The sequence below is a fragment of the Rana temporaria genome, chromosome 7 (genome assembly GCF_905171775.1).
Source record: "Rana temporaria chromosome 7, aRanTem1.1, whole genome shotgun sequence".
In the NCBI taxonomy this organism is placed as follows: Eukaryota; Metazoa; Chordata; class Amphibia; order Anura; family Ranidae; genus Rana; species Rana temporaria.
The window spans coordinates 126,669,088-126,686,364 of NC_053495.1; the positions used below are offsets into that span (position 1 = coordinate 126,669,088).

The 17,277-nt window shown below is 43.5% G+C and overlaps 1 protein-coding gene across 3 annotated transcripts in view; it reads right to left on the reverse strand.

Annotated features, from left to right (window-relative positions):
• Positions 1-9,516, reverse strand: part of CDC14A (cell division cycle 14A) — a 168,718-nt gene extending 159,202 nt beyond the window's left edge. For 2 of the 3 annotated variants that reach the window (XM_040359940.1, XM_040359939.1), the window contains exon 1: positions 9,350-9,515. In XM_040359940.1, the coding sequence (XP_040215874.1) occupies positions 9,350-9,392 (43 nt within the window). In that variant the 5' untranslated portion in view covers positions 9,393-9,515. Of the gene's footprint in view, positions 1-9,349 lie in introns of all 3 variants that reach the window. The other variant, XM_040359941.1, reaches the window with a different exon arrangement.
• Positions 9,517-17,277: the final 7,761 nt, after the last annotated feature.

A 17,277-nucleotide genomic window follows, 5' to 3' on the forward strand; every position in this document is an offset into this window, starting at 1 on the left:
AAATTACATTAGAATTGCTGTTTAACTTGTAATGCTTACCTTGTAATACCAACGGCCACCACCAGATGGCGCCAGCTCACACAAGGAAGAGCTGGGGAATTCACAAGGCCGCAAAGCCGCGGCCTCAATTACGGACATCACATGGCCCCCCGCGATCGAGCGGCGGGGGAGGTGGGGGCTTCGTCCGCCGCGATCCTGGGGAAAAGGTGCTCTGCGGACTAGGCCGAAGCCGCGACCTCACCTAAAACATCCTGGAAAAAGGCCGCGAGCGGCAGATACCGCTTGCGGCCTTTTCCCAGGATCGGGGCGAGCGGCAGGATGTTTTAGGCGAGGCCGCGGCTTCGGCCTAGTCCGCGGAGCGCCGGTCCTATGGAACAAATTATTTATTTATTTATTTTGCCCACCTTCCAAGCCAAGTCGCCAGGACGCTATTTCTAGTCGCCATGGCGACCGGGATTTGTCGAGCCCTGGCTTAATATCACTTTAAGCAACACATGCATTTATTAACAGAAAACAAGTTTTGGGGCTGGAAAAAAAAATGACCCCCCAAAAAGTGTTGTGTTTATTATGTATGCATAATTTATTCCCTGCCCAGCAGGATGGCTAAAGGCAGCAGTAACAATTGAGAAACTGTTGTAGAGGGGTGATCTGGAGGAACAACACCCTCCTACACGGCGAGTTTTACATGCATCTGCACAAAAGCATTGTGTCCGTGGCAACTGAAGTTTGTCAGCCTTGTAAGCTGTCCGGTCTGAATTGCCACAATGGTATGCGACTATTGGGAAATCACTTCCCTTATCGCCTTGTAAAATGATCCCTTGTATAATGAGAACCTCTTACTGCTCTGAGATCCTCATTTATTTGAAATCTAAACATAAAATGTCAATGTCTATTATAACTGTGTTTTTTTGTTTTGTTTTTTTAAACAAATGTAAGATACTTTGTGGCAATAAATGATTTCTTTGCATGTTTCTGGCACAGCAGATACCTTAGTAAATGAGAGGACAACAAAACCAACAGCACTATCTCTCATCTCATAAAAGGGCTCTCAATGTGTTTGATCACAGACAGCGACAAGGTTAGGCTTGTGAAAGCCTCTGTGTTTCCTCACCATAGTGACAATGAATGCAAAAATACAAGACACTAAATACATGAAACTAACCAACTGAACATCTGACTCTATGGATCCCATTATAATCGGGGGGAGAAAAAAAAAAGTCAACTTTCAGACCCCATTCACACCGAGTGTTTTGTAACTCCAAAAAACCTCACTATACTAATCCCATGCTTTTCAATTGAACCTGTTCACACCTGAGTGTAGTGTCGCATGAAGTTGCATTTCACACCTGGGCATTTTGAACCATGGGCAAAATCGCTGTGAAATGATAATCGCACAATGCGAATTTGAGACACTATTCATTTTAACCTCCCTGGCGGTATTATTATGTCAGATTTTTGATGCTGAAAGCAGTACAATTATTTTGCATGGAAATCTGCCGTTTTATATGGAAGGCCTGTAATTCTTATGCCTTATACACATGACCATTTTTCTCGGCAGGAAAAAATAAATAAAAATTCCCGACGTGATTCCTCTCCAGCCTGACTTGCAAAAAAACGTCCGCCCAAATCGCGGTGACGTACAACGTACGACGGGACTATAAAGGGGAATCTTCTTTCAAATGGCACCACCCTTTAGGCTGCTTTTGGGCTACATACTTGATTTTGAGCATGCACTTTTTTTTTCCCCTCGGAAAAGCATACACTGAGGGGAAACACGACGAGAAAAAAGAGAGCTGGTTTAAAAAAAAATTTGCGGGCAGTTTTTTTGTCGAGAAAACTGCTAGGGAGCATACACATGAATATAAAAAATGGCAGTTTTCTCGTCGTGAAAACCAGTCGTGTGTACACGGCATTAGAAATAACTCACTTAAATCTGTCCAAACAAGAGTCTAGAAGACATCCTGGGTATGATAAAGTTTTAAACACAAAATCATAAATTATAATATAATAACTATAAATAATTATAAAAAATAATATAATAAAATTAATTTCCCCACTATTCACTATTGCTCAATTCTGCACGTGTTCTTATTAATTATCGCTGTTTTCAAGCTGGTCTCAAACCACTTTTGACATAAAGGGACACTTTTTGGTTGCTATGGACAATCTCCAGTTTCCAGAAAAAAATGTATTTATTATATAAAGGTGCATGTAGGACACTGGGCAGACCACTAGGGACAAAGGGGATGTGTAATTATTGTATACAGTACTGTAACCTGTAATATTACAGTATACTGTATGTGTATTGTGTTTTAACTTTTTTGAATTTGGCGCTGATCTCCGCTTACGTCGCAGGGAACGGAGCTCGGCAGCACTCGGCACTGTGTGAATTCGAGCGAGGAGATAGCTCGCTCACACAGCGGGGAGACATCGCAGGATCCAGGGGACAAAGTAAGTAACTATGCCTGGATCCTGCAATGCAATCCCAAGTCTGGCTTGGGGATACCGCTAATGGTTCTGAAATTCCCCCCCGAGCCAGACTCGAGAATACCGCTAGGCAGGTAAATGGCATTGGCACCTAAAAAGGGGTGCGGTTTTGCCGCGGTAGTGGTGCGATAAAGCACACTACAATCGTGGAAAAACGCACTACGTAAAGGTCTTCGCTCAAAACAAGCTCCTGATCTTGCAATTCTGCCCATGATTCAAAACTCCCTGGTGAACGTCGCCTTAATCGTTTTTGGAGGAACAGAAAAACATTGTTTTATTCCCCAGTAACCAGTTTTCCATTGGCTAAAATAACTTTAAAAATGCTCAAGGTGCAGAGAACCACAGAAATAAGCAACAAAATTCTGTACAAAAGCTGAAATAAAAAAAATAGCCTAGAGAATTACTGAAGACGCTCATGTTAGTAAATGCAGCCTATATAAAAATTCACACCAAACATCAAGTTTGCCTGGAAAGAATCTACAGTGATAACTTTTTTAGAAGTCAGATCAATAGTGATCTCCAATGTTGGCCGAAAATTAGGTGATTCTGTAGTTCTATGGATTTCAATAACTGCAAAGGTTTCCTAATTTCCAATAATCATAAATCACATCAATGGCTCTCAAAGTGTCATTTTTGATCGCTTTATGCCTTAGTTTTATTTGTTTGTTGGAACCAGAGATTGTCGATGGATTGACTGTAAAGGTTAAACACAGAAATGTGGTGGCAGAAAAAATACATAATAGTCTGCCTGTTTTTTTCTTTTTTATATACGTTTTGGATTTTGTTTGTTTGTTTGTTTTTGTTTTTTGGTTTGTTTATGTTTTTTCTCTAAGTATAGATCTATGTTTATCCCAAGCATGTTTGAAGCCATTTACTGTTGACTGGCTCACTGTCTCTGCTGGAAGTTTATTCCATGCATCAAAATAATACTTTCTAGAATTAGTTCTCGTTTTTTCAGATCATTGTATACTGTAGCTACTAGTATTTCTAGTATTTACATAATGTTGTATTAGAATGTTACAGTTGTTTTACCTCTCATCCAAATAGATGTCTTGGTTTTAATGAGTGTAGTGAACTATTCAGAGAAATTAGGGCAGCTTTTCTCAACCAAGGATCCAGGAACCTTAGGGTTCCATCAGAGGTTGCTAGGGGTTCCTAAAGAGGAACTCTAAGCTCCCCCATCTTGCTACCATGTCCGCTGCGTTGAGCTGGATTAGCATGCTCACCCACTCAGTGAATCCAGCATTGGTCTGATGTGACACGGAGGCTGTTTCTTTCAGGTCACTGCACATGCATAAGTGTGGTGTAAATGACCCCAGAGCCTCCTCAGCGTTTATTTCAGGAGGGGACCAAGGCAAGAATTGTGCCATCCAGCTGCCCCAAAAAAAGGTAGTTAACCACCTCTCCAAAAAAAAAATCTGTAGGGGGGATATTTCCACCTGACCACCAAAGTAAGGAACATTCATCCCATTGACCACCAATGTAAGGAACATTCATTCCACAGACCACCAATGTAAGGAACATTCATCCCATTGACCACCAATGTAAGGAACATTCATTCCACAGACCACCAATGTAAGGAACATTCATCCCACAGACCACCAATGTAAGGAACATTCATCCCAATGACCACCAATGTAAGGAACATTCATCCCAATGACCACCAATGTAAGGAACATTCATTCCACAGACCACCAATGTAAGGAACATTCATTCCACAGACCACCAATGTAAGGAACATTCATCCCAATGACCACCAATGTAAGGAACATTCATCCCAATGACCACCAATGTAAGGAACATTTATTCCACAGACCACCAATGTAAGGAACATTCATTCCACAGACCACCAATGTAAGGAACATTCATCCCAATGACTACCAATATAAGGAACATTCTTCCCACTGATCACAAATGTAAGGAACATTCATCCCACTGACCACCAATGCAAGGAGCATTCTTCCCACTGACCACCAATATAAGGAACATTCATCCCATTGGCCACCAATGTAAGGAACATAGGGCCAGATTCACGTAGGGCAGCGGCGGCGTAACGTATCGTAGATACGTTACACCGCCGCAACTTTTCATCGCAAGTGCCTGATTCACCAAGCACTTGCGATGAAAACCTCCGCCGGCGCAAGGCAGGCCAATTTAAATGGGCGTGTGCCATTTAAATTAGGCGCGCTCCCGCGCTGGACCTACCGCGCATGCTCCATTTCCAAACTCCCGTCGTGCATTGCGACGCGGGAACGACGGCCATACTTTATACAGCAATACGATTGCTGTGTAAAGTTAAGGCACCAAAAAAAACGACTAACTTTGCGACGGGAAACTAGACTAGCGGCGACGTAGCGAACGCGAAAAACCGTTGGGAATCGCCATAACTCCTAATTTGCATACCCGAAGCTGGTTTACGACGCAAACTCCCCCCAGCGGCGGCCGCGGTACTGCATCCTAAGATCTGACAGTGTAAAACTATTACACCTGTCGGATCTTAGGGATATCTATGCGTAACTGATTCTATGAATCAGCCGCATAGATAAAAACAGGGATACGACGGCGTATCAGCAGATACGCCTGCGTATCCCTTTTGTGAATCTGGCCCATTCTTCCCATAGACCATCAATGTAAGGAACATTGGGCCAGATTCACAAAAGGGATACGCAGGCGTATCTGCTGATACGCCGTCGTATCTCTGTTTCTATCTATGCGGCTGATTCATAGAATCAGTTACGTATAGATATCCCTAAGATCCGACAGGTGTAATTGTTTTACACTGTCAGATCTTAGGATGCAGTACCGCGGCCGCCGCTGGGGGGAGTTTGCGTCGTAAACCAGCGTCGGGTATGCAAATTAGGAGTTACGGCGGATCCACAACGGTTTTTCGCGTTCGCTACGTCGCCGCTAGTCAAGTTTCCCGTCGCAAAGTTACACTTTTTTTTTGGTGCCTTAACTTTAGTCAGCAAGTGTATTGCTGTCTAAAGTATGGCCGTCGTTCCCGCTTCGTAATTTAAAAATCAACGTCGTTTGCGTAAGCCGGGAATGCGGAAGTACGCTACGCGCGTCGCCGTTCAAAAAAATGACGTCACAGCGCGCAAAGCACGGTGGGAGTTCGGAAACGGAGCATGCGTGGTAGGTCCGGCACGGGCGCGCGCCTAATTTAAATGGCACACGCCAATTTAAATTGGCCCGCCTTACGCCGGAGGCCGCGGGCGTAGTTTTCATCGCAAGTGCTTGGTGAATCAGGCACTTGCGATGAAAAATTGCGGCGGTGTAACTTATCTAGGATAAGTTACGCCGCCGCGATTCTACGTGAATCTGGCCCTTTCTTCCCACTGACCATCAATAAAGGAAACATACTTCCAACTGACCACCAATGTAAGGAACATTCTCCCTACTGACCTCTAATGTAAGCAACATTCTTCCCACTGACCAAACTGTAAGGAACATTCCTACCACTGACCATAATGGTAATGCATCACAAGCTATAAATATAGAAAATATTAGCAGGGGTTCCCTGAGACCAGAAAGGTTATTTTAAGGGTCCCTCCATGATATAAGGATTCAGAAGGGCTGATTTAGAAGCACACAGGTACTCAGTCACCTTGATCCCTTTGAAGTCAATGTTCAGTTATGTTCCAACACTCATTAGAACCGAGGAAGTTACTTAGATGAATAGAAAAATATCTTTAACATTCCAAGACGAGTTGAATTTCGTGATTGAACGCGACTGAACTCGGAGAAGGTGTGCTCAGCAATAATCAGCCAACTTCCCCGATTTCTATAAGCTCACAATCTGAAAAGTTTCTATTTAAACCAGGAAGCTTCTGGTTACCCCGATCTGGGGGGCCATTACAATCTGATTAATTCAATAAAAATACACAAAACTTGTGAAGAAGTTAGTTTGTTACAGCGCGAGTATAACCAAAACGTTATTTTTAGTGTTAATGAGATGTAAGAAAAGGATTAGAAACCCCCCCCCCCCCCCGCCGGTACATTTTGATCACCATCTGCGCCCACACCTTCTCATTGTGTCCTGTTACTGAGATGGAAAGTGTTGGGAAATGTAAACTTTTACAGCTGTCACCACAACTCAGGTAAGTTATCTTCCACTGAAGGTGTCTGTTCTGGTGTCCTCAACTGGTCCTACACTATACAATCTGATTGCATGACCTCTGTACAATTTACTTTCTATCTACAATCATCCATGTAGTATGAATTGAATAGATTGTTTAGGTTTGTCCTCATATTGCATCGTTTTGGTAAGGGATCTTCCACCCGGAGCTGCTCTGCTACACTCAGAATGGGAATCTATGAACAGATCCCTTGGGATCGGAGCTGAGCGGGACGGATGTTGTTTCTTTCTGAGCCCATTCAGTTTGTGTCCGATGGATACAGGCGGACCTGTCATAGCTCTATGGGCAGTTTGTGTCCGATGGATACAGGTGGACCTGGCATAGCTCTATGGGCAGTTTGTGCCCGATGGATACAGGTGGACCTGGCATAGCTCTATGGGCAGTTTGTGTCCGATGGTAGAGGTGGACCTGTCATAGCTCTATGGGCAGTTTGTGTCCGATGGATACAGGTGGACCTGTCATAGCCCTATGGGCAGTTTGTGTCCGATGGATACAGGTGGACCTGTCATAGCTCTATGGGCAGTTTGTGTCCGATGGATACAGGTGGACCTGTCATAGCTCTATGGGCAGTTTGTGTCCGATGGATACAGGTGGACCTGTCATAGCCCTATGGGCAGTTTGTGTCCGATGGATACAGGTGGACCTGTCATAGCTCTATGGGCAGTTTGTGTCCGATGGATACAGGTGGACCTGTCATAGCTCTATGGGCAGTTTGTGTCCGATGGATACAGGTGGACCTGTCATAGCTCTATGGGGAGTTTGTGCCCGATGGATACAGGTGGACCTGTCATAGCCCTATGGGCAGTTTGTGTCCGATGGATACAGGTGGACCTGTCATAGCTCTATGGGCAGTTTGTGTCCGATGGATACAGGTGGACCTGTCATAGCTCTATGGGCAGTTTGTGTCCGATGGATACAGGTGGACCTGTCATAGCTCTATGGGCAGTTTGTGTCCGATGGATACAGGTGGACCTGTCATAGCTCTATGGGCAGTTTGTGTCCGATGGATACAGGTGGACCTGTCATAGCTCTATGGGGAGTTTGTGCCCGATGGATACAGGTGGACCTGTCATAGCTCTATGGGCAGTTTGTGTCCGATGGATACAGGTGGACCTGTCATAGCTCTATGGGCAGTTTATCAGGCTTCCTCCGATCTGTCATGTTTAGATCCAGCAACCTAGACGGACTCGGAGGTAGGTGGATGCCCGTTTGCATCCACTTGTCAACAGAGCTGCATTGAGTTTCCAACTTGGTCCACCATGCGGATCTGATCGGAAAGCCCGTGTGAAAGAGCCCTAAGCCCTGGTCCACACCAGTGCGGCCTTGAAATCGCATTACTCCAGCACGATCAGCGCGAATTGGAAGCTTGTGACTTCATTTAACAAAAAAGTCAATGCAAGTCGTAATCAAATCATAAAAAAATAGAGCAGGAACCCTTTTCAAAGGTTTTACCAGTTCCATTGCCGAGGTGCGACTTGTCGTGTGATTTTGAACTGTCAAATCGCATGATAAATCACACCTAAGGCCCCTTTCACACTGGGGCAGGAGGTGTGGTGGCGGTATAGCGCCGCTGTTTTTAGTGGCGCTATACCATCGGAATTGCGGTGGTATTTGGCCGCTAGGGGTGCGGTATAGCCACGGTTTCCCATTGGGAAGGAGCAGATTGTACAGTGTATGAGAGAGGGAAGATTTCCTAAAAAACATGTAGTACGAGGACAGACCATTCAATTTGTAGAACAGTTGATGGTTTGACAGTTTGGTTGAGCGCACAAGCAATGTGACAGTTACTATCCCGGTAGGAATGGAACTGTTTTTTTGAAACTGTTAAAGGCGTTGTGTTTAATACAAACTGAAAGGAGGTTATCTCCACATTACATCATTCTGGTAAAGGAGATTGGGCAGAAATCGTGCAATCAGATTGAGTAGTGTGTGGCCAGATTAAGATGGGGTCCCCCTGTGCAATCAGATTGAGTAGTGTGTGGCCAGATTAAGATGGGGTCCCCCTGTGCAATCAGATTGAGTAGTGTGTGGCCAGATTAAGATGGGGTCCCCCTGTGCAATCAGATTGAGTAGTGTGTGGCCAGATTAAGATGGGGTCCCCCTGTGCAATCAGATTGAGTAGTGTGTGGCCAGATTAAGATGGGGTCCCCCTGTGCAATCAGATTGAGTAGTGTGTGGCCAGATTAAGATGGGGTCCCCCTGTGCAATCAGATTGAGTAGTGTGTGGCCAGATTAAGATGGGGTCCCCCTGTGCAATCAGATTGAGTAGTGTGTGGTCAGATTAAGATGGGGTCCCCCTGTGCAATCAGATTGAGTAGTGTGTGGCCAGATTAAGATGGGGTCCCCCTGTGCAATCAGATTGAGTAGTGTGTGGTCAGATTAAGATGGGGTCCCCCTGTGCAATCAGATTGAGTAGTGTGTGGCCAGATTAAGATGGGGTCCCCCTCACTTTGTTCAGATCTCATTGTGTCTCTGGGACAGGAAGTGATGGGAAATCTCTCTAAGGGGACACAGCCAGCAAACTTTAAGCAGACAGGGTTAATAAAAAGTTTAGCCCCCCATGATTGGGTGATGATTGGTGGGTGCTGTGCTCCCCATGGGGTATGGTGCTGGGTATGGAGGAGATGTGAAGTGATGGATATGGATACGCAGTAGTTGTGATGGGATCAGACAATGAAGAACACATAGAGGAGCCTCTCATCCTCTCTCTCTCTCTCACTCACCCTTGATAATCTCCGCTGCGCTGATCAGCTCCTGATTCTCCATCCCCAGATCACACGGAGAGCCCCGCTGCCCCCGGCATTGCCCGCACACGCTCCGGCTGTCCCGTTACTCTCTCATGTCCCTCTTCTTCTTTTTCTTGTCCTGTCCCCCCAGCAGACCCCCGGCTCTCTGCCTCTCCCCCAGCCTCCACGACTCGCTCTCCGCACTCTTAAAGTCCTCCGTCTTGGTTACCAGCAGCCAATCCGGGACGGGGCTCCGTTACTAGGGCTTTGTTTCCAGTGACCAATCAGGGAGTGGCAAGGAGATCAGGCTTAACCGCCTCAGTGCCGTGCTTGTGACGGGGCATGGCTTCGTGTTCTTGTCCTCTGTGAGGAAGGCGCGCTTTACTGACTGAAAAGAGAACCTGTCCTCACACCATGTGAATGACCAGGCGCAAATAAGAAACATTTAGGCCAGTTTGTGTCAATGAAAGTGTAAAGCCAAGAACTACAGAGTAGTGCAGCTTCCCGCTCTGTAAATGTAGTAGCTGCGTGTGTGACAACCATGCTAAGCAGTGTTGCCAACCTCCTGCAGCATTATTTACTGACTAGACATGGAAAAATTACTGACAGAGCAATTTTTTTTCATGAAAAATGCCAGAACGATATTTAGCCCCAGTGGCGGCTGGTGCTCAACATTTTTTGGGGGGGCGCAAACAAACGAAAACATAAAAAAACATCAATTGTAGCCTCACTGTGCCCATCAATTGTCACCACTGTGCCATCAAACGCAGCCACTGTGCCATTAATTGTCGCCACTGTGCCATCAAACGCAGCCACTGTGCCATCATACGCAGCCACTGTGCCATTAATTGTCGCCACTGTGCCATCAAACGCAGCCACTGTGCCATTAAACTCAGCCACTGTGCCATCACACACAGCCACTGTGCCATTAACTGTCGCCACTGTGCCATCAAGTGCAGCCACTGTGCCCATCAAGCGCAGCCACTGTGCCCATCAAACGCAGCCACTGCGCTATCATTTGTCGCCACTGTGCCATCAAACGCAGCCACTGGGCCATTAATAATCGCCACTGTGCCATCAATTGTCGCCACTGTGCCCATCAATTGCCGTCAGTTTGCCCCAAAATACCGCCAGATTTTGTATCATTTTCTTCACACAAATAGAGCTTTCTTTTGGTGGTATTTAAAGGGGCTGTAAAGGTAAAAGTTTTTTCACCTTAATGCATTCTAATGCATTTAATGCAGCTACCAGATTTTGACAGGTACCTGCTCCCACTTTTGGTCACGCTATGCTTCTAGGCATTGATAACGTCTTTGATTTTTTTTTTATTCATTTCTAGACTTGTGCCTGTCCACAGCTTTATCCCAAAGATCCCAGGGACAGTGCCTTGCCACCCAAAGTTGATTGTTTGCTTCAGATGCACTTCCAGGGACTGAAATGCCCCAGAAAAGCTCTTTTCATGCTGAGCTAATCAAAATGACCACAGCTAATCACAGTTGAAAGTCAATGGCATTGTGTGCGATTAAAGGAGTTGTAAAGGTTTGCTTTTTATTTTCTAAATAGGTTCCTTTAACTGCTTTCCCACCGCGCTATAGTGAAAATACTGCTACAGCGCGGTGGAGTTATTCTGGGAGGACGTCCCTGGGACGTCCTCCCAGAATCCTTCACTCGCGCGCCCCCTGGCAGTCACAGCCATCCCTCCCTGCGCAATACTCTGCAGTACCCTGCAATTCCCTGGGCAATAGCCCGCACAATACTCTGCAATACCCCCCATACTGTCTGCAATACCCCCCATACTGTCTGCAATACCCCCATACTGTCTGCAATACCCCCCATACTGTCTGCAATACCCCCCATACTGTCTGCAATACCCCCATACTGTCTGCAATACTCCCCATACTGTCTGCAATACCCCCCATACTCTGCAATACCCCCCATATTGTGCAATACCCCCCATACTCTGCAATACCCCCTATACTCTGCAATATCCCCCATACTCTGCAATGCGCCCCATACTCTGCAATACCCCCCATACTCTGCAATGCGCCCCATACTCTGCAATGCGCCCCATACTCTGCAATACCCTCAATACTCCACAATACCCTCAATACTTCACAATACCCCAATACTCCACAATACCCCAATACTCCAATACCTTGCAATACGTCGCCTATGGGGATTTTTAAGTAGCGAAGTTTGGCGCAATTCCACGAGCGTGTGCAATTTTGAAGGGTGACATGTTAGGTATCTATTTACTCGGCGTATCTTCATCTTTCATATCATGCAAAAACATTGGGCTAACTTTACTGTTTTTTTTTTTAAGCACAAAACAGTTTTTTTTTAAAAAACACGCGTTCAAAAAATTACTGCGAAAATACCGTGCAAGATAAAAAAGTTGCAACAACCGCCATTGTATTCTCTAGGGTATTTGAAAAAAAAGCATATATAATGTTTTGGGTTTCTATGTAATTTTTAGCAAATAAATGATGATTTTTACATGTAGGAGAGAAATGTCAGAATTGGCCTGGGTGCTCCAGAACGCCTGATGGTGCTCCCTGCATGTTGGGCCTCTCTATGTGGCCACGCTGTGTAAAAGTCGCACACATGTGGTATTGCCATACTCGGGAGGAATAGCAGAATGTGTTTTGGGGTGTAATTTGTGGTATGCATATGCTGTGTGTGAGAAATAACCTGCTAATATGACAGAAACTAGATTTTTTTTTTTTTTTTTACAGAATTTTCAGTCTTTTTTCTTTTATAGCGCAAAAAATAAAAACCGCAGAGGTGATCAAATACCACCAAAAGAAAGCTCTATTTGTGTGAAAAAAAGAACAAAAATTTCAGACGGGTACAATGTTGTATGAGTAATTGTCATTCAAATTGTGAGAACACCGAAAGCTGAAAATTGGTCTGGTTAGGAAGGGGGTTTAAGTGCCCAGTGGTCAAGAGGTTAAGCTAGTTGGTTCACTTCGATTTCCCTTTTAAATATTTTTTTTCTTTGTCTGAATTTCTCACTTCCTGTTTCTCCTCAGTAAGCTTGCCCCTATCACCCGAGCCATTCTGGCTGGGGGTTAGTCAGCCAGAACAGCTTACTGAGGAGGAACAGAAAAACATTTAGAAGGGAAATCGAAGGAAAAGGTAACAATGCACTAGCTTAAATGAACCTATTTAGAAAATAAAAAACTAACCTTTAAAACCCCTTTAAGAATGTGATTAGTTACACCTGATTGAGTTTAGTCATTTCTAGGATGGGGGTGATCCTTTTTCCAACTCAGTGATTCTGTTTTTGAATTCTTTAATTTTTTTTCAGTGGTTTGCACGCTTATTCAAATTTTGTGAGAAAGGAGACTAACATACAAAATAATTAACCCCGCGGCCGCGATCACGGCAGGACCATGGATCTGTGTGTATAAACACACAGATCCATGTCCTGTCAGAGGTGAGGAGACCGATGTGTGTTCCCAGTAGACCAATAGACCGATGAGGAGACCGATGTGTGTTCCCAGTGCAGAGGAACACAGATCGGTCTCCTCCCCTTGTGAGTCCCTTCCCCCTACAGTTAGAATCACTCACTAGGGAACATATTTAACCCCTTGATGTGTGTTCCCAGTAGACCCGTAGACCGATGAGGAGACCGATGTGTGTTCCCAGTGCAGAGGAACACAGATCGGTCTCTTCCCCTTGTGAGTCCCTTCCCCCTACAGTTAGAATCACTCACTAGGGAACATATTTAACCCCTTGATGTGTGTTCCCAGTAGACCAGTAGACTCGTAGACCGATGAGGAGACCGATGTGTGTTCCCAGTGCAGAGGAACACAGATCGGTCTCCTCCCCTTGTGAGTCCCTTCCCCCTACAGTTAGAATCACTCACTAGGGAACATATTTAACCCATTGATCGCTCCCTAGTGTTAACCCCTTCTCTGCCAGTCACATTTACACAGTAATCAGTGCAGTTTTATAGCACTAATCGCTGTATACATGTGAATGGTCCCAAAAACGTGTCAAAAGTGTCTGATCTGTCCGTTGCAATGTCACGGTCACAATAAAAATCGCAGATCGCCACCATTACTAGTAAAAAATATATAAATAAATAAAAATGACATACATTTTATTTTGTATATTCTATAACTTTTGCGCAAACCAATCAATAAACGCTTATTGCGATTTTTTTACCAAAAATATGTAGAAGAATACGTATCGACCTAAACTGAGGAAAAAAATTGTTTTATTTTTAAATTGTGATATTTATTAAATCAAAAAGTAAAAAATATTGTGTTTTTTCCAAAATTGTCGTTCTTCTTTTGTTTATAGCGCAAAAAATAAAAACTGCAGAGGTGATCAAATACCACCAAACGAAAGCTCTATTTGTGTGGGGGGGGGGGGGAAACATAAAGATTACATTTGGGTACAGTGTTGCATGATTGCGCAATTGCCATTCAAAGTGCGACAGCGCTGAAAATGAAAAATTGGTCTGGGCAGGAAGGGGGTGAAAATGCCCTGTATTATTACTTACAAAAGTGGCAACTTTCATTAATAAATGAATACAGAGCTGGACCCGAGCTGCCAAACTGATATCTCAGCCCTACGGATTACACAGGGAGAAGGTGAATCATCAGAGCTCAATGACAAGAGTTCTCTGCACTGTTTATTAGGAGCACACAGTGCTGTTGGTTACACAGGGAGAGCTGGGATCTCCTACTGTAATCTGCAGCAGGCAGCTGTCACTTTGACAGCTCAGTCCTGCACAGTGCAAAACATTGCAGAAGCATAAGAGTCAGAGACCCCCGTAATATGGCGACCAAGGTGGGTGGCTCTTCTGCCCCTCTTCTACAGGGGTTATTATCAAAATAAAAGGGAAAAACATACGTCTCTTATAGGTAAGTTTAGATTTATAATTATCTAGAACAACAAGTTTAGATTCTTACATAAGTCCAATCATGACATTTTTTAAGTTCAGCTGTAATTATATTTTCATTAGTAACACTGGAAGAATTTTGCTTGTCATCCTTTGTATTAAAATGTGTGTTTGTGTGTTATGTCAAATTTGTATCACAAAAATAATAACAATGATAGGAACACTCACTACTATTACAAATAATGTATACAGTACAAATGTGCGTCACAAAAATAACAATTACAACAAAATAGACCCCAGATGTCTCAGTAAAAAGAACCTGTCACTGCCCATGATATCACAAGGGATGTAAAAGTTATCAAAACAAATAATGAAAGAGACAGTGTAAAAAATAAAATAAAATATAAAAAAATGTAAAGTGTATTCGCCGAACCCCCCCCCCCCCCCCCAATGCTCGTGCGCACACATATGTAAACTATTTTCGTACCACACTTGTGAGGTATCGCCGTGAACATTATAGCGAGAGCAATAATTCTAGCACTAGACCTTCTTTGTACAGTAATTCTAAACAAGTAAAGGCTTTTAAAGAGTCGTCTATGGAGACCGTAGTTTGCCACCATTCCACGGGCGTAAAATTTTTTAAAGCATGACAAGTTAGGTATAGATTTCCTGGACGTAACATCATATTTTATACTTTAATAGCTAATAAATAAAATTATAACTATAATCAAAAATAAATTAATAAATAAATGAACAGCAAGTGAAACACCAGGCTACCTAATATAACCTAAATATCTAAAAAAAAAAAACGTTATCATCTAGTCCCCAATGTGACAGGTGCCTAATAGATAAACTTGATAATTAGTGATCATTACGTGAAAAACAAAGAATATAATAACAATATTCCATAAATAATCACAATAACATAAATTCAATAAATTCATGTGCTGCTATCAGTCCATAGAACTGTAGTGTACTGCAAGATCCACAACAATTGCCGCGAACATCCAGTGAAATAATATCCAGTGATAAAAGCTGTTAATGGTCCACCTTCACCGACTGATAAGGACGCCCACAAAAGTGCTCAAAAGATGGCAGCTTACCACAAGTAGTTGACCCTTTTACTGAGCCAAAGGCAGTGAGCCAAAGGGAACCAGAGGTGACCTCAGTACGTGACCACGCTTTCTGAAGACGTGTCAAACGAAACGGACGTAGAGGCGTCACCTGGTCACGTACTGAGGTCACCTCCGGTTCCCTTTGGCTCACAGCGGTGCAGGGTGGAACGCACACCAGCGCACATGAGTCATCTCCACCAATTTGATTCTATGCCATCCAGCCTCAGTGCCGGGCCTTGGGCACTCCTAAAGTAAGCAGCCATTTGGCTTTTTATTTTAACATTTTTAAGTTTAATAAACTGGATTACACTAATTTGGACCTTATCTTGTTATTTGCATATGCTGTCCTGAGTCTCCATGGGCTAAGAGGTTGTTCCATTATCTGCTTATTTCATCTGTTAATAGCAAAGTCCAACTTGCTATGAAGCACATTTAAACACTTTTTTCAGTAAAAGAGTCAACTACTTGTGGTAAGCTGCCATCTTTTGAGCACTTTTGTGGGCGTCCTTATCAGTCGGTGAAGTGGACCATTAACAGCTTTTATCACTGGATATTATTTCACTGGATGTTCGTGGCAATTGTCATGGATCTTGCAGTACACTACAGTTCTATGGACTGATAGCAGCATATGAATTTATTGAATTTATGTTATTCTGATTATTTACGGAATATTGTTATTATGGGCCAGATTCACGTAGCCTGGGCGCAACGTAACTTAAACGATTTAAGTTACACCGCCGCAAATTTTCCAAGTTAGTGCCCGATCCACAAAGCACTTACCTGGAAATTTGCGGTGGTGTATCCTAAATCCGTCGGGCGCAAGGCGGGCCAATTCAAATGGGGCGAGTCCCATTTAAATTAGGCGCACTCCCGCGCCGGACGTACTGCGCATGCTCCCGACGCAAATTTCCCGACGTGCTTTGCGCAAAGTTACGATGCGCCAAGGTTTTGTGAATCGCGACGGGTAAAAAAGAGTTGCGCCGGGAAAAAAAGAGTTGCACCGGGAAAAACATTTTTTAAAAAAAAAATTGAAAGCGACGCGGGAAAGAAGGGTATACTTTTACATGGTGTACTAATTTTACACTTTATAAAAGCAGCCCTATCTTTGCGACGGCAAATTAACACTTGCGGCGACTTTCCGACGGGAAAAAGTTTTGTGGATCGCCGTAAGTGCTAATTTGCATACCCGACGCTGGTTTACGACGAAAACTCCCCCCAGCGGCGGCCGCGGTACTGCATCCTAAGATCCGACAGTGTAAAACAATTACACCTGTCGGATCTTAGGGATATCTATGCGTAACTGATTCTATGAATCAGCCGCATAGATAGAAACAGGGATACGACGGCGTATCAGCATATACGCCTGCGTATCCCTTTTGTGAATCTGGCCCTATATTCTTTGTTTTTCACTTAATAATCACTAATTATCAAGTTTATCTATTAGGTACCTGTCACGTTGGAGACTAGATGATAATGTGTTTTTTTTTAGATATTTAGGTTAGGCTGGTGTTTCACTTGCTGTTCATTTATTTATTAATTTATTTTTGATTATAGTTATAATTTTATTTATTAGCTATTAGCGCTCTCACCCGGTATTTGAATCCACTTTGCAGCAATGGTATCCACTGTTTTTTTGAGGTGCAGCTCATATTTAGTTTAATTCTTTGTTTAATTGCACATTTGGCGCGAGATACATTTTTTCTTTTTATCTTTTATACTTTACCAAACAATTGGGTACTATATTGTGTTTTTGTACATTAAAATTAATTAAAGTGTGTTTTTTCCCCAAAAAATTGTGTTTGAATAACCACTGCGCAAATACCACAAGACATAAAACTGCACCCACCATTTTATTCTCCAGGGCCTTACGGAAAATATATATATATATATATATATATATATATATATATATATATATATATATATATATATATATATATATATATATAAAATGT